The 21324-nt window shown below is 50.5% G+C and overlaps 7 protein-coding genes and 1 non-coding gene across 8 annotated transcripts; 3 read left to right on the plus strand and 5 right to left on the minus strand.

Moving 5' to 3' along the window:
* Positions 1 to 622: 622 nt before the first annotated feature.
* B0T23DRAFT_t268 lies at positions 623 to 693 on the plus strand. The gene has a single exon. It is a non-coding gene; the product is annotated as a tRNA-Gly (tRNA).
* Positions 694 to 1564: 871 nt separating this feature from the next.
* On the minus strand, positions 1565 to 2842 carry B0T23DRAFT_430712 (uncharacterized protein; the record flags this gene model as incomplete). The annotated part of the gene is made up of 2 exons (XM_062840269.1): positions 1565 to 2692; positions 2759 to 2842. 2 exons carry the CDS (start codon positions 2840 to 2842, stop codon positions 1565 to 1567), a joined length of 1212 nt encoding a protein of 403 aa, XP_062690943.1.
* Positions 2843 to 6135: 3293 nt separating this feature from the next.
* B0T23DRAFT_196943 (uncharacterized protein) lies at positions 6136 to 7367 on the minus strand. The gene has a single exon (XM_062833311.1). The coding sequence runs from the start codon at positions 7135 to 7137 to the stop codon at positions 6259 to 6261; it is 879 nt and encodes a 292-aa protein (XP_062690944.1). The 5' UTR covers positions 7138 to 7367; the 3' UTR covers positions 6136 to 6258.
* B0T23DRAFT_196936 (uncharacterized protein) lies at positions 7173 to 9502 on the minus strand. The gene is made up of 2 exons (XM_062833310.1): positions 7752 to 9502; positions 7173 to 7679 (listed from the first exon to the last, which is right to left on the minus strand). The coding sequence occupies exons 1-2, from the start codon at positions 9379 to 9381 to the stop codon at positions 7201 to 7203; spliced, it is 2109 nt and encodes a 702-aa protein (XP_062690945.1). The 5' UTR covers positions 9382 to 9502; the 3' UTR covers positions 7173 to 7200.
* A 707-nt stretch (positions 9503 to 10209) lies between these two features.
* B0T23DRAFT_384986 (uncharacterized protein) lies at positions 10210 to 11215 on the plus strand. The gene has a single exon (XM_062837507.1). The coding sequence runs from the start codon at positions 10565 to 10567 to the stop codon at positions 10787 to 10789; it is 225 nt and encodes a 74-aa protein (XP_062690946.1). The 5' UTR covers positions 10210 to 10564; the 3' UTR covers positions 10790 to 11215.
* A 103-nt stretch (positions 11216 to 11318) lies between these two features.
* B0T23DRAFT_414244 (uncharacterized protein) lies at positions 11319 to 13475 on the minus strand (the record flags this gene model as incomplete). The annotated part of the gene is made up of 1 exon (XM_062839557.1): positions 11319 to 13475. One exon carries the CDS (start codon positions 13473 to 13475, stop codon positions 11646 to 11648), a length of 1830 nt encoding a protein of 609 aa, XP_062690947.1. The 3' UTR covers positions 11319 to 11645.
* Positions 13476 to 14354: 879 nt separating this feature from the next.
* B0T23DRAFT_397784 (uncharacterized protein) lies at positions 14355 to 15131 on the minus strand (the record flags this gene model as incomplete). Its single annotated transcript, XM_062838314.1, has 4 exons — positions 14355 to 14672; positions 14730 to 14807; positions 14878 to 14954; positions 15017 to 15131. 4 exons carry the CDS (start codon positions 15129 to 15131, stop codon positions 14355 to 14357), a joined length of 588 nt encoding a protein of 195 aa, XP_062690948.1.
* Positions 15132 to 18896: 3765 nt separating this feature from the next.
* Positions 18897 to 20784, plus strand: B0T23DRAFT_197010 (uncharacterized protein). Its single transcript, XM_062833313.1, has 4 exons — positions 18897 to 19242; positions 19340 to 19834; positions 19915 to 20089; positions 20167 to 20784. The coding sequence occupies exons 1-4, from the start codon at positions 18993 to 18995 to the stop codon at positions 20696 to 20698; spliced, it is 1452 nt and encodes a 483-aa protein (XP_062690949.1). The 5' UTR covers positions 18897 to 18992; the 3' UTR covers positions 20699 to 20784.
* Positions 20785 to 21324: the final 540 nt, after the last annotated feature.

Here is a 21324-nt window from a genome sequence, read left to right on the forward strand (position 1 = left end):
TCCCAGGAATGCTTTGCTGGTTTCCCGTATATCGATTAGGGTTAAGTCGACCGACTGTACTCTTATTTCCCTTCTGTGCACCTAGGTACTCATCTTGGTTCAAATGGTTCCAACAACACTACCTACATTTCAACCTCCTCCACGCGGGCATGTGTAATACCGAGCACACCTACCAGCGGCAGGACCTCCTACTACGCTTCCAAGCCAGTCCACAGGAAATTGAAACATCCATCGATTTTACATTTACCAGTCGGTACACAACGACATGAATCGAGTACCTCTGAGTTGTGATCCTTCAACTACATACGAACCTTTTATATGCTGATCCACTACACATTGTGCTGCTTCCATTAACTCACTTCAAATACTTTGATCTTGTCTTATTGCTACCGCAGTACTCTCCAAATACCAAGGTCGTGCACACACACACGTACGTACATACATAGATAGATACATGCAGGGACCGCCTCCCTGCTGCTTTGTGCTGTATCCTGTTAAACCCCCGAACCTAGCGGCCACGGTCGGTGGTTGTCTGGCGTTTGCATCTCCAGGTTCTTTCTGTTCTTTTTGTTTCTACTTATATAAGTCTATCATTGACAAACTATTTCATCAACAACACCAGGCGCCAGTGGTTTAGTGGTAAAATCCATCGTTGCCATCGATGGGCCCCGCGTTCGATTCGCGGCTGGCGCAGTGATTTGTTTTTTTCATCTTTTTCAAGCACCTTTTTTCTTTTTTCTTTTTTTTTTTTGGATGCAGTGGGATCGTGAGGGTGGGGTGGGGTGGGGTGGGGTGGGGTAGGGGCGGTGGTGGGATTATTCTTGTGGGGGGGGGGGGGGCTGAGAAAGTGGGGGGTGTTGCGTGTAAGTGAACATGTCCGTTTTGGGAAAAGGAAACTGCCTGACTGCAATGACGGGCAGAGAGGGGGGAGGGACACTCAACAGTTGTATGACCACGGGGCGAGATAAACCAAGCAAAATAGCATGAGGGTGTAAAGTGTTGGTAGGAATTTCTATGGTAACTAAGTTCCTTCATTTTGTCTCCCGTTGTTATGCATTTTCGACAACACAATCACTCATCGGGGAAGAAGCAAGAGGCAAGACAGTCTGCAGGTGAGCATGGCATCAGAATCAAAGTCAGATCACATTAATGAGATGCTCGCGTCAAGTCTCTGTTATGAGAGAGAAATGGTTCGTCTTCTGTCAAATCCACGCAATCGCTTTGCTTTTTGGTCGTATCCAAGCCGATATTCAAAACGGGTTCAGAAATCAACTTGAGCATCATCATGGCTCTCGTACTTTATTAAATTTGGCTCGTGCCTTCCCAGGTCTATCTGCGCCAATCCATACACTTTCCGTTACAGACAATTATGTCTTTCTAGTCCAACAGCCAGCATCCACCATCAACAGTTTACAGCCATACTTTCGTGATAGCAACTCTCAAAGGGGCCCAAATGGCGAACCAGTAAGAGAGCGCATCAACCCACGAATAATCTCAAAGCATTTCCTTCTTGCCCGTGCTTTCTTTCTTCCATCAGCACTAACCCTTCCCATTCTTCTATTTATTACCTCGCACGTGGATACATCTCCTCCTCCTCCTCCTCCTCCTCTCCAATCCTTTGTAGCCTGAGCCTCAACGAAACAGGCATTATCTCAAACAAAGGCAACTCTACACGGTCCAATCTGCGCAGTCTATCACAATAGCATTTGTAGCACACGGGGCCAACCACCTGATTCCACAAAGCGATGGGGTAGGTCTTGTTGTTCAAATTAGCGTCATCGGGAATGCCAATGGGGCGATTGCTGAGTTTCTTGAATATTTTATCCCGATGCGTAATGCCGCAGTCTAGTTCGTCCTCGCTGGTAAGGTCGACCATCTCGATATCGTGGGGATATTCGGCATCGTCATCGCTGTTACTGCTACAATCTTCTTCGTCTTCGTCTTCATCTTCGTCTTCGTCGTCAGTTTCGTCGTCAGTTTCGTCGTCAGTTTCGTCGTCAGTTTCGTCGTCAATTTCGTCTTCGTCTTCGGATGACCCGTTATCGTCGTCGTCGGCTTCATCGACGTCCATGGAGGCAACAGTAGCCTCCCACTCCGGAAGGGTAGTTGGCACGGCGTTCACCAGCTTGACAAGCTTCTGGCGAGTGTTCTTATCCATCACGGCAGGGTTATGATCAACCCACTCCAATGCCTCGATCTCATCCTGTGTTACCTCTCCAGGGTGCAGCAACCTGGGCGCCCACTGTCCTTCGGACTCGGCGACGCCACCATCGAGAAGGTCAGAAGAAGGAAGGCCGCAAGCTCCCACCTCGCACCAGCACTTCCTGTGGTGCATATCCGCACGACACACGGGGCACTTGTACTCGCGCGCGAGCTGGCGGCGGCCGCAGACGGGGTTGTAAACGGCATCGTAGGGGCTGGCGTCCGGCAAATTGTCCTGGTATTCGTTGAGGCAAGGGATGCAGAACATGTGTCCGCAGGGCAAGAGAGCGGCCTCAAAGCGGACTAGGTCGATGTCGGTGGCCGGGATTCCGGCGATGTCGAGCTCTGCTTCATCACAGAGGGCGCACATGGGGCGCGGGATGACGGTGTTAGGGTCCTTTGATGATTTGGCGCGAGAGAGCAGGTATTGCTTCACTTTAGGCCATAGAGTGGTTTCCTTGCGGATGTGTCGGATGCCATCGTTGTTGGTCTGTGGAGGGGTGATGATTGTTAGCATAAGCTGGCCTGAGCACGAGCTGGCCGAATGGCAAAGTACCTCTGAGAATGATGAAGTCATGGTAGAAGTGTGCGTTTGGCCGTAATGAGACTTAGACATATTGATATCAGCTTGGGGAGACATCTTTTTCGTTCTTCTTACTGTTTGAGGGTGTAAGGTCTGCTATTGATGAGAAATATAGAAGAGAAATAAAAAAAAAAAGGTTATCGGAGAGGAGGAGGTTCAGTATTTATATTGACAACCGTCACCATGCAAGGTGCGCTGATTAGATATTTACAGGATTGTATCACTTACGAAACCCGACAGTTGCGCAATCTGGACGCATCACGGTGCTGCAGCAGACAATGGCAGCTACGGGCGTGGAATATTTGAAAAGTCATGCTGCATCTCGAGACAAAATGCTTTGACCATGAAGGGGGGCAATGTGTGACTCTGCCTCAGCCCCCTCCAGGATTCATCTACGCAGAGAAATCTGTTGCTACAGACACAAAGAAAAAGACATTCACAGACGTCCAGAAAGGGGATAATCATGCCCACGCCTATGGGACAAGAATGTTACCCATAATCCATCCTCCGGATGTCAGTACCACAAAGACTCGGGCCATTGATTTTCAACTTTCCTGGAAATCAGGCATCATCAGACATGCATATACCCAATTCTGTACATTTTATGCCCGCAAAGAATAGTAGGGGGGCCATGTTGCCACCCCTGAGCACTGTAAGTTTGATTCTTCTAGTATCCCGCCCTTTCCACTTTTTTTTTTTTTTTTTCCCCCAAAAACCCCAAAAAATTGGGGTTTTTTTTTTTTTTTTTTTCCAAGGGCGCTGGAGGGTAGGGACATTGAAAATCATCGTCTTACATATAATTTCTGGCGGGCATGAATGTTGCAGTATGCTTACAGACTATGCATGATTCCCAGGAAAGTTGAAAATCAATGGCCCGAGTCTTTGCGGTATCCCGAGTTACGGTATTCGGCTCCGTGGCTCCGGTGATTAAAGTGGAGCATGAACCCGACACAACACGGCCGATCGGATGCAGTGGGTGGTGTACCGTACAGGCTCGGGGCACAACATTTGATGTTCCCTGGAAATCCGGCATGATCTGTAAAGTATACTGCAACATTTATGTCCACCAGAAATTGCAGGCAAGTCGGTAATTTTAGATATCTCCACCCTCTGGCGCCTTTAAAAAAAAAAAAAAAAAAAAAAAAAAAATGAGGAACAGGCGAGACATTAGAAGAATCGAGTTTACATTCCTCCAGGGTAGCAACACATCTCCCCCATCTATTTTTGTAGGCATATCATGCACATATTAGGGCAGTATGGTTGTGTTCGGAGCCGCTGTATTGCTGTAGAGAAAACCCAGTTTTGGTGGCTGTAAGGTGCAGTCTTACAGTTACACTTTTTTTATTCGGCTCGATTTCAGTAAAAATCTGCAAGTTGCTGCAACCACCTGCACTTACCCCAAATCCTCCATCTGACCAATCAGAAGGCCAGGATCCTTACCGCGATATGCCAGATTTCTAATAATTTTAAAGGACCTTTACCCCATATTTAAGGCTGTAGAGCAATACAGCTATACCAACGAACACAAAGCAGTAAGGAGCTTTTTGGAAGAGCCTTAACATTGCATTACCGTGCAGGGAGTGCAGCTGCGGACCATGTACGGTAATGCAACGTTATCTCTAAAGCTCTACAGCGGCTCCGAACACAACCTATACTTACAGCTTATGCTTGATTTCCAGGGAACCTAGACCTTAAAACCCTCTGCCCCGAGTCTATACGGTACGGGCTTAGTCTATGCTAGTGTTGGGGGCGATCCGGGATGAGAGTAACGCATGAGGAGCCGCAAGAGGGCCCGAGGGCCAGCTTGCGAAGCATGGAGGCACATTACAGCTAGAGTGCTCTGCAGCTTTTCTCCGCTTATCTTCGTTGCTCTCTCAAATTTCCGCTATTCAACGTCCTGCATGTGCATCCAAGACTTATCATCAACATGCGCCACAGGAAATGCAATGTGGGAAGGTATTTCCGAAGGGACAAGTGTTGTTGTTGCATTGTGTCCTAGACTGAACGAACGAAAGGAGGCAAAATGACTGACTGACTTGACTTTGGCTTGTGGCTTGCTGGATCTGGACAAGTTAATCTTCTCCCAATACTTATGATTTGGTAGGCACTAAGTGTCTAAGTAAAACAAAGAACCAGGTTCTTAAGTCTGATAGAGATCCGCCAGTTAGTCGCAGCATCCCTTTTATTTTCCTAGTCTCCATGTCCACAATGCCCGGTTTTCGGGATTCTGGATACTGCAGACTCCATGACAACGCGCCGTCCGACACCCACAGTCTCCAATCAGCCTATCTCCAGCCTTTTGAACTACCTCGCCGTGGTTTACCAGATCAATGACTAGATGCCTGAAATAGGATGTTCAAATCAGTTGTTCATGCCGCGAAAAAGGTCATTCGTAAGCGTGATTATCCTCCCTTGTATTTTTTTTAGTAGCACAACCACTATTGCACCAACTTTTTGCACGGTTTTATAACGCAAAGTCCTTTCACAAGCAGGTACAATTTCAGTTTTCTTAGGATTTAATCAACATTCGGATAAGCTCCATCATCAATACGAGAATCCTGCGTCAAGGCACATGCAAAGCCAAGATCCGCAACCCCCTCTAACATCGTAACAGCCCCCATATATCCACCACGAGAAAGAAAAAAAAAAAAAAAAAAAAGGAACACGATCAGACAGGACACATCTGAGACTATAAAACGAGAACGAAAAACAAGTGCCGGGGCCAAGGCGAAAAAGCACAAAAAAGGAAGAAAAACATACAACACCAGGGATTCGCTGGTCGTCACCGACCCAACTACTAGTCTGGCCCTCACTGGCTTATCTATGGGAGAGCGGACGGGATCCCGAGTTTTCCAGTGGGTATGGTCGTATGTGAATGTTTTAGTCTGCTCATGGACTTAAGAATGGAAGGAGGTTAGGATTATAGGTGTTTGACCCTAGTTGGGTGTTTTGAGCTTTCAAGGGCATGTTGAGGAGTTATTGCGTAACCGCCTCTTAAACACTATGGTGCATTAGAGATTATGCTTCTACTATAGCGTCCAGTGTACGTCCACCCGGTAATACAGATCTTTTGTATGTGCAGGTAGACGAGCTGACTAGATTTCGGATGGATATGTTGCGTGAGAGTGATTGCGATCCATTATGTCTCTTCAGCTTAGATATGAGAAGAACCAGTGTCCATAGCACCGCCACATCGGTATACTTCGGTACCAATGTTCGAGTTCCCATCCTTTAAATAGTTAAGGACAAGGGTAAGGACCTCGTTTGGCCAAAACCCTGGCTAAAGGTCCAACACTATGGCTAACTGTCCTAAGCGAGAAGAGCTCATGTTATAACACTTGTAATAGTTACAGGTACAACAGGTCCAAGTTGCGATGTCATAAAGTTTATACTGCTTCCGACCGTCATCCACATCTTGATGGACGCCTCAATCCACATTCCAGGCTGCTTGGCTTCGCTTCTCAACCCGTGTCTCACGGTCGAGGCGCGTCTGGTGCAACAGCCATTTGCTGACGGATATCAAAGTTGATAAACTGCAAAAGTGTCCTGTTGCGCCTGATCAGAACATCCACAGCATCATCAATCCACAACACAAGTTCTTCTCGTCCGACAATGTGATCGGGAATATTGGTCGCGGGCTCTAATCTCCACGGCGCTTCGTGAAACCAGGGACGAAGGAGAGTCAGCGCAGTTTGCCAGCCTGGAGGGGGAAGAGAGGGTTCGGAGTCGACCAAATCTACCACATCGCGGATCGACGCTCGGAGAGGTAGAGGGAAGTCAGGAGCCCACGGGGGGCGATCCAATAAGAGATTGTCCAGAGGATCAATGACCTGGTGTGTGGTTATGTCATCTTCTAGCGTTTGCAGGAAAAGTTCGTCTTCATTGTGCGTCGGTTGTTCTCTGGGGAGGAAATGATGTTGACGGAGGGTCACTGGGGCAGGGGCCCAGAAAGGACCTGCTGTATCATCGACATCGCGTGGCTCAGGGACGGGGCCCTGAGGAAGAATCAGGGATGCACCGTCCCAAAGGAGGTCATCTACCTGAAATTCACTACCAATGGGTAGAAGTCCAGCAGGGAAGACTGGCGGCTCGCCGTGGCCAGGCTCCCAATGAAACCAAGCCGGAGGTCGAGGTGGGCCAAAGAACATCGGTTCATCATCATCATCTTCCATCAATTCACTCTCTACAACGACGTCGAGCCACAAGTCCCACATTATTTCAGAAAACCGTTCCTCGAAATCGTTGTCGCGAGCTCCTTCGGGTCCAGGAGGGGGCGGATGAGGATGGCCAGTCCTGCGCGTCCATTCATGGGCAACGAACGCCGCCCACATATCTGGAGAGGCGAGGATCATGGCACTGAAGCTATGGAGAGTGATGTCGTATTCGTTGAGTCCAGGTTCGTCGAGAAGGAGTACCTAAGCCCGCTCTCTCCGTGCTGCCCTCATATCTTGCGCCAACACCCTCAGATCGTGCATAGGGTCGCGATCGTTACCGTTACCGTTTGCAACATGATCCGCGATACCAGCAACACCCGCAAACATCCCTCGGTCTGCTTCCTGCATCCAAGGAGGGAGAAACATGTCGGGGTGAAGGCGGTTAGGGTTACGTCCCATTTGCCCTACGCCTGGTTCATTGGCTCCGGCCTCAAGATGGTGTCGGGCAGCTCTGCCGCGGACAACTCGAAGGCGGTTTCTGAAAAATTGTGGCGGGAATAAACCGTGGTTGGCGGCTTCGAAAAATGTGCGGGGGTCGGCGTTTGCATTCTGGGGGTCTATCAGGTCGACAAAGGGGTCCCGCTCCGTACACTCGGGTTTATGACGACAGTAGAGAAAGCCATGCTCGTTGCGCTGAAACGGGGCGAGGCATATATAGCACCATTCGTGAGAACAGATACCTGCCAGGAGATACAGTTAGTAACCGATCATCCGGGAGACGAGGAGGGGGGTTGCGATGATTCAGAACTTACAGGTAATGTGATTGCAACCGGAAAACTTGTGGACGGCCTTGTTGCACGATGGGCACTTTTTGCTAGACTTGGTGATCTCTGCCTCGGATGCCCTTTCGTCTTTCTTCTTTTGGGTGTTACGCTTGTCATACTCCTCGCATGTTTCGCCAGAGTGCCAGGGTACGTCGTGCTTGATGCAATGTGAATTCTTACAGGCCTTGCACTTGAAGCGCACGCATCTGACATCGTCTATCTGGCCGGAGTTACATTTGGACGATTTGCACCATCGAAAGTTGGGAATATTTCCGAGAGCAGCGCGAGTTGCCAGCTCATCGTAGCGTCTGAAAACGCTTCTTGATGCGTTTCTTTGGACATCTGCGAACTCAAGAGATTTAGGGCACTCCGGACACTTAATCCGATCCCACATCTTGGTTTCCAGCTCCGAAGCAATCCACTGGCTTAAACAAGCGTTGCAGATGGTTGGCTTGTGATTGCATCCAGATGTGATCTTGTATGCCATGAGGCTAAGATTCTTGCTGTCAAGGCAAACGCTGCAGGCTTCGTCTGGTAGAAGCCAAGCTTCCTCGGCCGAGAAGATTTTGGCAGCCTGACCAGAAAGTTCGACCTCGTACGTCTTTCCCCAACAAACGCGTGTAGTCTTACTGACACGCGTACCGTTGAGCGTCAAGGTGATCTCCGACCAGTGAGCATTGAAACCAGTTTTTCCCCGTGAGCGGACATTCCGAAACAGGCGGGTATCAAGGTGATGTTGCCAGCGCCTAACACTCATGCCGTCATAGAAGTAATGCGACTCGGGATGATAGACGTAGCGCCTTCCAAGACCATTGATCACAGCATATGCGTTCGTCCGCGCAATGTGATAACTGATCCAACAACAAAGCCAGTGTCGCTTGATTTCAGAAACCACCCAGCTGTCTCCCTGCAACTGACCTGGTCGTGTTCCCCCTCGAGCCACCAGCAACACCCTGTCCGGATCGGAGATGGACATAAAAGCCGCAATTTTGCGTCTCAACTCGCCTACCGTGGCGCCGCCTGTATCGATTGCCTGAACGAGTTGAGTCGCAAGCTCTGGGGGAATTGGCTGGTTGTTCGCATCCTTGTACTGACTGAACTTCCACTGGTCAACCTCGGCAGAAGATCTGGACATGCGATACCAGATCTTGAAAGATGTGGGAGGGAGCACATCCTCGGGGTTGAGTACTCTGCCGTCCACATAAAAAGCAAAGTGAGCAGCCGTGGCGATGGGATGACCCTTGTCTTGATAACGGCGCCGGACGAATTGTTCGAGCTTAGCGACTGCAGAACCGGGCCGCAGAGCGAACTTCATGTTCGGTTGTCGATCATCCAAAGGCTTTAGCTCGACGTCCACAGTTGGCGCTGGAGGTGTCACCCGTCCGCGACGTAGGTGTGAGTGTCGATCAGGATCCGACAGCATGCGATCCCGCTCGGTCTCGATACGGCGCTTATGGCGTGGGGATAGGCGCAAGCCAAAGAGAGGCAAGAACAGGCCGGTATGGCGAGAGTCTCTGCTGGCATTGCCGCCTCCTCCGTTGGCATTCGACGTATTACTATTGTTGATGTTGCTTTCTGCGGTTTTCGAGCCCCGCTTTGAGTCCTTGCTAGGCGCCATAACGAACCACAACTCCTTGCGACCGCTGTAAGCAACCTCTTTCCATCACAACTGTCGATTCCTTGTGAAACCGGGGTGTTGTTGCATACGTGACGCTCTTGGAGGATGAGCTTATGGTGAGGAATGCAAGCGACAGCGTGTCTTTGTCAGCCGGGGAAGGTATGGTTTTGCGAAGAAGACTGGTTCGTGAAGGAAGGTTGAGTGAGTGACCTTGCGCGTCGCAAAGCAAATCCGAGCTCTGTCTAGGGCGAGGAGTGAATGGGAGTGAAAGCAAAGGTCTGGCGAGGGGTCGGAGGGGTGTATGGCACGCATTTTGGACCTCGATCCAACTGGGAACCGTGGACTTGGGGATGAAGGAAAGACGGCGAAGGTTTGGAAATCGGAAGGACGTCGATAGCCGATAATGCCCGGCACCCACTTGCCAGCCTGACTGAGTGACGGGAGTCGAATGCAGGCTTGAGTCGTCGCAAATGGAAGGCACGAAAGCAGGGCAGGCACACCTCTCCAAGTGGTCCAAATGATCCAAATGGCAGATGCAAAGTGTGCGACGGAGTTCTCATGAGTGGTTGCCACCAAGGCAGGAGCGACTGGCGACGCACCTTCAGCAACTGCCAACCCACAATGGAAAGACATCCCTATGATCGGCTGGCCAATGAGCATTGCAGCGAGCATGCAGATTCCCCTTGACGGCTTGACGGCGTTGGCCATGGCATCACCACAGCCAATCGATCCACGCCAAACGACCCTGACCTCAGTGGACGAGAAAGGTCGCCCTGGTTATCGCGTTCGATGTTCAAGTTCATTCAATACGTAGGTACGCATTCCTCCATTTCGACAGCCACCATCACGAACCGGACCCATTTTTGTCTACACTATGTATCCCATCATTTTGGGCATCCACACTCAGGCTTTGAGAATGAGACGGACGAGCCAGGCCACAACTGAACCATACGAAACCCGAAGCGCGGGTTGGGTATCTTGTACCACCTCAAGATACTTGAATGCCGGGGCTGAACAACCTGAAGCGTTCCCCGCATTGCATGGCACCTGTCACATATATTGATGATTGAACGTTTACAAGTTATCCAGCATCCCATGTTCGAGATCAATGCTTTTTGTACGGACAACTGAGAATCTTGTAAGTTGATAGTATTGGTCGGCCCGGCCCGAGAACTTTTTGCACATGATGTGCCTGTTATGTATCGTGCCTATCAGTTTGGCATCGGGATGTCAAACTCAGGAACAGGAACTTGAACAGCTGCGGTTGACGAACCTATGTATGTCACTATGTCAACGATCGAGCAAATCGCACTGCGCGGTTACCTGCGCAAACGCTGGTTCGAATACACTTTGTGGATATTTACCTCGTTATGATGCAGAGCCGGAGTTCATCTTCCGAGGGCGATGAAGACCTTATTGGAGATTCAGGGGATCTGGTCTATACAGCACCGATCACACTCTCCAGATCTCGACTCCATCAAACACCCTTGGCACAAGATGAGAAGGGAGTTTCCAGGGCTTCATTTCTTGATGGGCAATAAGGAAAATATCCGCCGTAGTTTTGAGACTCCCGTTGATATTGGCACGGATTCCCCAGGACTGCATTGATGGTTTCACCCACTTAATGCCTCGCCAGGCTCGAAGCCGTTGGAAGGTCAGATTGGGTGCATCAACTAGTACTAATATCAGCTATTACCAGCCCTTTCCAATTCAAACAATAAGAAGGCCAAAATTAATTTGGGCGGCCTGAAAGGTGGTGAGAACCGTAATGCATTGTGCATTGGGTGGGCGAGACAGGGTTCATGAATGGCAGTTCTTCAATATAAAAAAAAAAAAAAAAAAAAAAAAAAAAAAAAAAAAAAAAATAAATAAATATTTAAAACATGTCAATTCTGGCTGGACGGAATTGGGACTATCATTCATTCAACTATACATGAAGCAGACACACAACGATCACCACGTACATCAGCCAGAGTGACAGTCCACGTTTATGTCAGCCTTTGTCCAGTTTCTTTGTTTACATTCGGACTTTTTCTTTGGCCTATCTTTTCAAAATTGACATCCTCATCTCAGATCTTTAAGTTGTCATTAATTGTTTCTATATACTACTAACTATCGTACTGCCTGACCTTTCCGATCTTCTATTCAAATGTGCTACGTCTCATTTCGATTATTTTCGTTGTTGTTGCCTTTGTTGTTGTACCATAAGCCAGACCTCTTTCTTAGTTGCTTTGGCTAGGGGGCTGTCACGCTCCGTTGGTCGTTTATATTGATTCCCCCGATGATGTTTCCTCCGATGATGTTTCCTCCGATGATGTTTCCTCCGTCAAGTCATCATCTTCGTTGTCATCATCTTCGTTGTCATCAAATTCGTTGTCATCATCTTCGTTGCTATCAGATTCGTTGTCAATGAAATTGTTCACGAAAACCGGGAACCCACCCATAGGTACATGGCCTTGTGGCATGGGCCCATCCGCGTTCAACGGATTTGTCCACGGCCAATGTCGAAGCCAAGGAAAATCATTGAAATACGAATCCACCAGAATCAGCTTTCCCCCAGGCCTCAACGCTCCTCTAAATTCCAAAAGCCAGTTAACATTCCTCCAGTCCGCTGGATTCTGGATCTCAAATCCCTCGATTTCCTCGATGTTCAGCTCTCTCTCCCCCCACCAATACGCCCCTCCAGTTCGCAGTCCCGCAATGACGAGCAATCGCAGGTTCTTTCCTTCGAGCCTTCGAGCCAGCTGTACGACCTCTTCCATCTGGAATTGCGTGGTGCCGAATTTGCGTTTTGTAACGTGCCTCAAATCGAGGTAGAGTGTCTCGAGATTTGTCAAGGCCTGATAATCAACGTACAAGGGCACCATGTGCTCAAAATACACACGGTCTCGGACCCCTGACATATTAGCCAGCACTGTGGCGGCCGGTGGTTCTGTGGGAGGAATAATACCATAACGGGGGTAGTCAATACCTACTTCCAAATTGAGATAGGGGTCGCTGTTGATCATGAGATGGCGGATACGTCTATATAGAACCCAGGGCTCTTGGTTAGGAGGTTCTGGGGAGAGATGTTTCTTTACCTGGTTAAAGGGTCTGGCTTTGACGGCAGCGGCGACAGCCGAGGACGCCGGTGCACCGGTGGCCACCCTCAAATAACCGTTGTCGTCAAACCTCTCCGTGAACCCTTCGATGAAAGGCAAGAGTCCAACCATCTCGTCTCCCCAAGTGATCATCCCCTCAAGCCCGCTACGCACCCGTCTTCCCAACCCTCTCTGCGTAAATCTTCCCAACCATTTCGTCGCCCTCTGATTCAAAACGACCAATCTGTCCGACCTGAGCGTTCTCTCTCTCTTCACCTCCCTCGCCAAAAATTTCCCCATCCTCGTATTCCTTATGCTTGTCATGTAGGCATTGATACCCGTAGTCCTCGCCTCCTCAACCATCTGGTCCCATGGCTCAACCTCTTTTCTTCTCCCATCTCTTCCGTTTCCACGATAACCCATTCCCTTCCTGAGCCTCCCAGTCCAGACTGCTCCCTCCCACCCCCTTGCCTCCGGATCCAACTTCCCCTCCCAATCCGTATCCCACGCCCCAACGCCTTCCATCAGGACCTCCTTTTGGAACGGAACACATCCGCACTTTTCACAATGTTTGTTTTCGAACCCATGTGCTCCGTCCCCAAAGAGTGGACATTGCGTTCTTCTCATCGAGTGTCCCGCAAAATAACTCTTCAGCTCCCCATAAAACTGTTCTTCTCCCTGCCCCGCCTGCACTCCTAGTGTTTGCGAGCTTGGCGTGTACACATCCACTCTCAGCTTCCTCAGGATTTCCTCGAGTTGGGGCTTTTCTCGCTGTCGATTGCAGATCTTCCAGTCTGAGCAGAACAGCTCGAAAGCGCAGACATCGTCGTGCGTGGTCAGGGCGGCGAGCACAAGCTGCGTTTTGATCTCCTCCGGGATTATAGTGGGTGATCTAGGGGCTAGGGCAGGAGGGAAAGGGGGAGGAGAAGGAGAAGGAGCTGCTGGTGCTAATCGTTGTCTTTGGGCGGCTGGCTGGTTGGGAGCCGCTCCGTTTGCTGCTCGTTTAGGTGGCATTTTTGTTGTGACAATATGTCAGCTGTTATCGGACTTGTCAAGATATGTATGTTACTGGTTGAAAAATCGGAACAAGATGATAGAACAGCAAGGAGGTATGAACAGAAACACCATGTTGACAATCGGATTGTTTAAAAGCAGTCAGCCTTTCTGCTATGTACGGCACTGTCCAAAGAGTTCTATCAGCAACAATTCACATGTAAACAAAGGGCTATATCAACAACCAGTTACTGACAAAGCGGGCCAGGAAATAGCAATTCTATTTCCACAATCGCATTGTTTCAAAGCAACCACCCATCTCGCTGAGTAGGATTCTGTCCAGAGTTCTATCAGCGAAAAGTCAATGCAGACAAAGGGCTTATTAGACAACCAGTTGCCGACAAAGGCCATCAAGGACAACTGACCAAGTTATTTATATCCCATTCTCTCGGATTGAAAGGCACGGCACTCACAATGAGGTTCAAACAATGGACAGAGGGTCACAACTATGAATTAAGATAAAGGGTATTTGACTGTCTCTCATCCGCAAACCAAACGGGCACCAAACTACGCACGTACAAGACCCCACATGTACTTTCCTGCCACCCAAGATATGCGTTAAATCGCCCATTTCTGCTCTGTTAATCACACCGGACCTCCTCTCATTAGGCGCTCTGCGTACGTATTAATGCTTCCCTTCAGCTTATTGCCTTGTGTCAAGGTGGATACTGCCGCCGCGATGTATGCGTGATTACAAGCCTTCCGAGAGGGTCCTTTTTGGGTAGATACAAAGAACTGAATACAACCGTCAACGCCGCCGCATCCAAAGCAAACTAAAAGTAAACTTTTGAGAAGCATCGAGGTATCAAACGTCCGTCATTCCTTCATGAGGTGCACTGCTTAGAGAAGGGCAGCGGCGAAGACACCGGCAGCGGCAGCAGCAACACCGTTGCCGAGGAAGGCAGCAGCGTTGGTGGGAGCAGCAAAGCTTTCAGAGGTCGAGGAAGCGGCGGCAGCGGAAGTCTCAACGGCAGTGTCCTTGGTCTGGGTGGGCTTGGCAGCGGAAGTGGTGGCAGCGGCGCTAGACGAGGAGACCTTGATCGCGGCAGGCGGCTTGGTAGCGCACTTGTCTCTGATGTCCGTCTCGCACTTATCCTGACCCTGGGAATCGTTTGGGTGGTTGGCGATGCAGGTGTCGAAGGCGAATTCACACATGAGCTGTAGGGCGCCGCGTCAGAAACCTTGCTTCCAGAACAAAAATCGAGGGGCACTTACAAAAGGTACAGTCTGTTCGTAATCCTCAACAGCTGGGGAAACGCCAGAACTGCAAGTGCACTCCCATTCCAGCGTCGTCTATAAGTAAAGAGGGAACATGTGGTCAGTGATGCTTCCATGAGCGGTACTTCAGATGGTCAAAACATACCGGGTCGCAGTCGTTCTTCGAGACAGACATGCCGCAAAGAATCTTGCAGGTGTTGTACTGGGCAACACACCACTGGTCTGATGACAAGACGGTGTTAGTATCTCGAGGTAACACGACTTTTGAAAACTGTGTTACATACTCCTCAAGGTCGGGTTAACAGAGTCGACGGGGACGGTGAGGTTGCTGTTGGACGACTGGGCGGCGACGGCAGCGGTGAGCGCGGAGAGCGCGACGAAGATGATGTTCTGACGCATGGTGACTGGCGATGGGAGGAGAGTGTGTGATGAGTTGAGGTTGTTGTTGTTGTGGTGGTGGTGTGAAGTAGAGACTATTATGTATCGATGTCGGAAAACCCGGACGTGATATTGCTTGGATTAGTTATTAAAATCTGAGAGAATGGTGAAGGCGGGGAATATGTGGCGTTCGCAGAACAAGCAGACGGAAAAATTACGAAGAGACGAGAGGGAGGAGAGATAAGAAGGGAGAGGCGGGTATTAAGTGCAATGGAAGGCCGCGGCGGTCGGTGTCGACGAGAACCTGAAATGAAACGATTCTGGGACGGGACGGCACCCCCGGTTTTTCGAAAGAAGCCCAAAACGGGAAGGCACGCAGGACGAGTGCCGGGTTTAATTGCTCCTTGCTGCTGCGTGTTTATTGGAGCTCGGCCTTTCCACCTGCTGCGTCCGGGTCACGGTCGCACACCGTCAACGTTGTAGGTAGCCGCCTGGGACCTGGGTACCTAGCCAGGTGTACTGGTGTAGAGGTGTACAAACCGGGGATAGACACAGTGTCATAGATCCCGGCTCCCGGCACGCGTTTTTACGGCCTGGATTTATTACATGGCCAGAGGCGGAAAATCAGAGGCGGGAAGAGGGCGACACCGGCGACGATAGAGCGCGAACTCACAATGAGCGACTGATACCGACTGCACTCCGTCCCTGCAAACCTACGGTAACGGCACAAGACCCCTTGCAAATCCGCTGCAACGCTAGGTGGCTTGGCAATTCTTGGACAGTGGGTAGAATTGTGGCTGGTGCGACTGCCGGACTGGACGCCCGAGAGCGCTGAACCCAGGACAGAACCGCTCAGGACCGCCCCAAGACCTGAGCCTGTTCTTCGGCGGTGGGGCAAGAGTAAGAGTACGAAGACACCTTCGTTTTCACGATCCACCGGCAACTCCCCAAAGACTGGACGCGAGGAGAGACAGCCATCAGGAACCCCGATTTGCACCGATGCTAGCGTGCAGCTGGTTAAATGAGCCCATGCAAACATTTTGTTCCCGAATTCTCGGTTCTGTCTCCTTGGCCCGTCTTCTACGGTCACGCGGCTGCTCGATTCGACATGGCTCCGATGGGTGAAACGTCTTCTGGTAGCGATGGTAGCGTCATCGTTATATTTCTCTCTGAAAAATCTGAGAAAACTTGTGACACCGATATCAGACGTGGGCCAAGCCAGGGCGGTCACATCACAGTGCAAATAATGTGGATCAAGAAAGGGAAATCCCGAAGGGACGTGGGTTCGTGGGCCAACCAAGAATGATAACAGATGCGGCACCAATGGCCCTTTCTTGGCTTGGGAGTTGCTCGGATGGCATCATGATGGGATGATGGAAATGTTGGCCTAACAACCCGCCTTCCTCTATTTCCGGCGCGGGTTGGCATGGCCGTGGCATTTTTGTAGTCATGCTCAAGCGCGGGCGGTCAAAGCAATTCCATTGTCCATCGAACGAACACGAACTTGGGACGAACTGTTGCATTCCGTACCTACCTACCTACCTAAGTCCCACATTTCTAACATGTAGTCGCAGTCGCGAGGCGAGGTGTATGTATCCTGGCAGTACATACAGTTCAATGCTGATTTGATTCAGTTGCTAGTGCGGTTCTTGCGACGGGAGTTTGCCCAAGATACACAGAAAAACGATGGGAAAACCACATGCGAAACCAAAGAATTGGATAAAGTGTATAACTTGTACAATGAAAGTATTCAAATCGCATCCGGATGATATTACTTTTTGTATTAAATTTGCTGGCATGGTGATAGGTTGCGTAAAGTGCGTGTCAAAGTCCCGCGCTAACGAACAAACCACTGCAGGGGTGAGCTGTAGTGCCGTCTCGTAAAAGTCACCGCTAATCACAATCGCTGCGTAGATCGAGTTCAGTTGTGGAGCTTCCTCTTTAGCTTAGTTTGTCTGCCCCCCCAGGAAATCGATCCAACAATGTCAAAACACCAAGAAAAAGACACAGCATCAACAACAATATTTTGTAGTGTAGCATTGCAGGATCCTTCAGTGACAGTGAAACCGTCCAAGCCGCTGGGGGTTCCGTCCATTGTCGCTGGCAGTTCAATATCATCAGCACCATCTGCTGTTTATCTAGCTCCACACGTGATGCACGTGGCAGAAGGCACGTCCATCATTCACGGTCCCACCTGGTTTTGGCGGTAGGTTGGTGATCAGGCAAGTTCCGACGCTGCAGCTGTGCAGTGGACGGCGCAGGCGGGCAGGCGCACAGCGCACAGCGCAGCGCCCCCGGTGTTAAAGCACTGCCCTGATGACGATGGGGGCCAATCAGAGGGGCACAATTGCTCGTAGAGGGAAGAGACAGTGAAAGGTTCACCAGGAGCTCCCCCGTCGAACTACATATGTACCATTTTCACTGCACATCATGGTTGGGACCCGTGTCTCTCTCCCGCGGCTCTCCCTGGCAGACCTGGATCATCCGGATGGGTTGCGATTCCACAACGTCGGGTCGGCATCTCCAACACAAATTTTCTCGCTAAAATTGTGCGGATTGCTGTGGGACATGAGAAATTGACCAAACGAATCATGTGGCTATCGTTTGGGGCTTCCAAGTGATCGACTCTGTGTGAGTCGCCTGTGATTTTCGTCACGGCGAGTATTTGATGCGATGGTTCACCTCGCTATCGCAAGCCGAGATGCGCTGAAGATCCGACGAACCGGACTGGTCTCGACGCATTCCAGCGTTTTGCAACCTCATCTCGGGGGGGGGGGGGGGGCACCGGACAACCGACCACGCCTTGCCCAACGTCAGTCGATGTCCAAACGCCGAGCAGTCGAGCACGAAGTTTGAGCGAGCGATAGTCATAAAAGCGTGACGAAGGGCAAATAAATGAATGTTCTTCATAAGCTCGGCCCCTGGAGAGTGTTTGTACACACCCTGCAACCCCTTGTGCGCACACTCCCACACTGCCGCGATGGTATAAAATAACAAAAAAAAAAAGACATGGTAGCCACGCTGCCTCGTCTGACATCCAGCGGGCTCCCTGACGATCTTTTATCAGTCCACACAAGGCGAGACGAAGCTTTGAACTGTGCTACATCAGCTGCCGGCGCGCTGTGTTCAGACAAGAGTTCACTGTACATACTCTGATAATATTTTGCGACACGCACCGCTGTCCCTTTGTGTGGCCGCCATGTCAAGCCGGTTGAGCGTAATGCTGCCTCCAGGGTGAGTGAACTACAGGGGCCTTGGCGAGCAATGTGTACCTATGCTTCCCTCCACATGACTTCTGATGTGAACCAGAACGCTTGTGTTTGGTTTGCCTCATATCACATGGTCTTCATGATAGAAAACATCATGGAACTCAAAAGCAATGTAGTGATAATGAAGCCCGATGTTTGCCTTCAATGGATCGTCAAATCTTTACGGCGCTTTCGGTCCGTAGGCAACAGAACCTGGAGCGCATCAATGACCGGGCGGGCCGCGGCTTCAGAAGGGTATCAGTGATTTTCCATCTGGCAGCGACCGGTAGATCTACACACTTGATCCTTGTTCAGGCGCCCAACCTACTGTGTTCATTGAGGCGACAGATGGTCTGGACTATGAGCACCGCGGATACGCGGATATTAATGAACAAAAAGGGGGATTTAACCGCAACGACCCGCGTGGACCCTGATCTGTGATTAAACAGCATCGGCAACGGCTTCATCTTGATGCGCAGTAAGCAGTAGAGCGTCTGGTTGTACTGCTTGCTTACTACGGCTGCTATCTACGACGCACAACGTTTTTAAAGGATTCCGACCTTCGAGACAGGCCACGGGATCTCTCATCTCCGAGTTACTCCAACGACAAGGCCATCAAGAACCATGAGAAATCATGGTGGAAGGACTTGATCTTTGGCCACTGAGCCTTGCAGTCGTTATCGTCGGCGCGCTTTGGGTATATGGAGTCAACAGGACCATGCGAACGGTGCCACCCACAGCTCTGAAACTGTCACCCAATTCCAATCGCTGGAGCAAGGAGTATATACGGGAGACATATGAACGGGTCAAAAAGAACCCCGTCGATATCAAGAAACATCTCCCACCCAAGATGGACAGACGGTACATCGTAGTGGGCGGTTCCGGTTAGTATTTTCTTGTTTTTACGAGCCATGCCCGCTCCAAATTCCTCGTGCACAAGAAACATGAAAAGGGGTAACCGTAGCTGACACGCCACGATAGGTCTTGTAGGAGGCGACATTGTCTCCCACTTGCTCGCTCGTGGACAGTCCGCGGAGAGTGTCCGGATCGTTGACTTTGCTCCTCTTCGTCGTCCCCAAATTCTTAGTGTGGCCAGCAAGGTTGAGGTCATCAAGACTGACATCACCTCCCCCGACTCTGTGAAAGCGGCCTTCTCCAAGCCATGGCCTGCGTCTGTTGCAAGTCTTCCCCTGACCGTGTACCACACTGCCGCCGTGATTCGTCCTGGCGAACGGAGCATCAAGACCTATGACCGTGTCGCTCGCGTAAACGTCGGTGGTACCTCCAACGTCCTGGCTGCTGCCAAGGAGGCCGGTGCTGACATTTTCATTGCCACGTCCTCGTCCTCCGTTGCCCTCGAGCCTATGAAGTTCTGGAAATGGCCTCTTCCCAGCTTGGCAAGTAACTATGTTCAAGTGTTCAATGAGGATGACTTCGATCAGCCGTTGAAGGCTCACGATGACTTCTTTGGCAACTGTGAGTCTCATCCTAAGCCCCGGTTGGTAGATGCACTGGTAATGAACTTTTGCTGAACGATGGTTGAAATGGGAAACAAGACGCTCGCGCCAAAGCCGAAGCTGAACGTCTGGTCTGCGCCGCCAACCAAGAAGGTTTCCGTACCGGCGTTGTCCGTCCCGGCAATGGCATCTTTGGAGATGTAGAGAACGACGTAACCTTTAGTCCTGCTCTCAAAGCCGGTAGCATTGTCTCCTGGACGCCGCACGTCATCCAGTCAGTATACCCTGTGCTTTTTCTTTTTCTTTCCCTGTCTCGAGATCCTCCGACTAACACCCTAACCACGCCTCTAGAAATTGGATCTCCTCCCGTAACGTCTCCATCGCCCATCTCCTCTTCGAAGCCGCACTCAACCCCTCCGTCCGCCCCGTCCCTCCCGCCTGCGCCGGCCGTCCCCTCCTCGTCACCGACCCCGGCCCGCCTATTGCCTTCCAAGACTTCTACACCTTGAGTAGCTTGCTCTCCATCACCCCCATCACCGAGACCTACCCGCCTCCCGTGCTCATGCTGATCTTGGCCCACGCCATCGAGGGCTGGGCTAACTTGATCATCAACTTCCCTGTCCTGACCAAGCTGTTTGGGTGGAAGGAGCCCACGGGGGATTTGGCTATGTTACAGCCGGCGGTGTTTACTGTGTCGGCGTACACCATTTGCGATGATTCTAGGGCGAGGAAGAGTGTGGAGGAGGGAGGAATTGGGTATAAGGGCGTTACGGATACGTTATATGGGTTTTGTGAGCAGATGGCTGTGTGGAATGGAAGGGTTGAGAGAGGGGAGGCCGGGCTGCTAAAGGGTATGAAGATCGCTAAACCTGTTGTTGTATGAACGGCTTTTGGCTGCCGCTGGGGAGGTGTAAACGAGAAAGAGAACTGATGAATCAGTGAGAAGGAAGGGATATAGGCGAGAGATTGTCTGTAAATGAAGAGGGACGAATGGCAGTCTGTTGGATAAATTTGAATGATGGTAACACCACATCTAGCATCATGGTCCGGTCAAAATGAATATCAGCGATGAAACCCCGGAACTTTCGGTCTCAAGGCAACACATAAGTACCTTTGGTAGCGTAGTTCTGGGGCTGGCTGTCTTGTACAAGCCCCTTCCTCGGTTTAATCTTGTCGAAAATGCAGTGTAGTGAACCGAAGGCCATCGAACGCCCGACAAGAGGGGCATGACATGCACCGAACGGCAATGCAAGTCACCTTCTAACCCTCTTGAGCTCACACATGTACAACAAGATATATCGAGTATGCAGTTACTTGGCATCTTTGTAATCCTTATTACCTCTACGGTGTCCCTTATACAATATAGAACGGCTGTCCTCCGGATACATGCTCCCACGATCGCAAGTTGCAACTCCGCGAGCTTGGGTCAGATGTAGTGTCTACATCTAAGGGTACCTCGGGCTCACAAAGCGAGTACCTACCTACCTCTAGAGGTAACATAAAACTGTC

The sequence above is a fragment of the Neurospora hispaniola genome, assembly GCF_033458365.1.
Source record: "Neurospora hispaniola strain FGSC 10403 chromosome Unknown B0T23scaffold_6, whole genome shotgun sequence".
Lineage (NCBI taxonomy): Eukaryota > Fungi > Ascomycota > Sordariomycetes > Sordariales > Sordariaceae > Neurospora > Neurospora hispaniola.

What these genes read in the sequence shown, in the direction of transcription:
- B0T23DRAFT_196936 (XM_062833310.1), bottom strand. Translation starts at nt 9,381, where the DNA reads ATGGCGCCTAGCAAGGACTCAAAGCGGGGCTCGAAAACCGCAGAAAGC. An exon ending in CGGTTGCAATCACATTACCT is followed by an intron (nt 7,680 to 7,751) that starts GTAAGTTCTGAA and finishes ATCTCCTGGCAG; the next exon opens with GTATCTGTTCTCACGAATGG.
- B0T23DRAFT_384986 (XM_062837507.1), top strand. Translation starts at nt 10,565, where the DNA reads ATGATGTGCCTGTTATGTATCGTGCCTATCAGTTTGGCATCGGGATGT.
- B0T23DRAFT_196943 (XM_062833311.1), bottom strand. Translation starts at nt 7,137, where the DNA reads ATGATCCTCGCCTCTCCAGATATGTGGGCGGCGTTCGTTGCCCATGAA.
- B0T23DRAFT_197010 (XM_062833313.1), top strand. Translation starts at nt 18,993, where the DNA reads ATGGTGGAAGGACTTGATCTTTGGCCACTGAGCCTTGCAGTCGTTATC. An exon ending in CATCGTAGTGGGCGGTTCCG is followed by an intron (nt 19,243 to 19,339) that starts GTTAGTATTTTC and finishes ACGCCACGATAG; the next exon opens with GTCTTGTAGGAGGCGACATT. An exon ending in TGGACGCCGCACGTCATCCA is followed by an intron (nt 20,090 to 20,166) that starts GTCAGTATACCC and finishes CCACGCCTCTAG; the next exon opens with AAATTGGATCTCCTCCCGTA.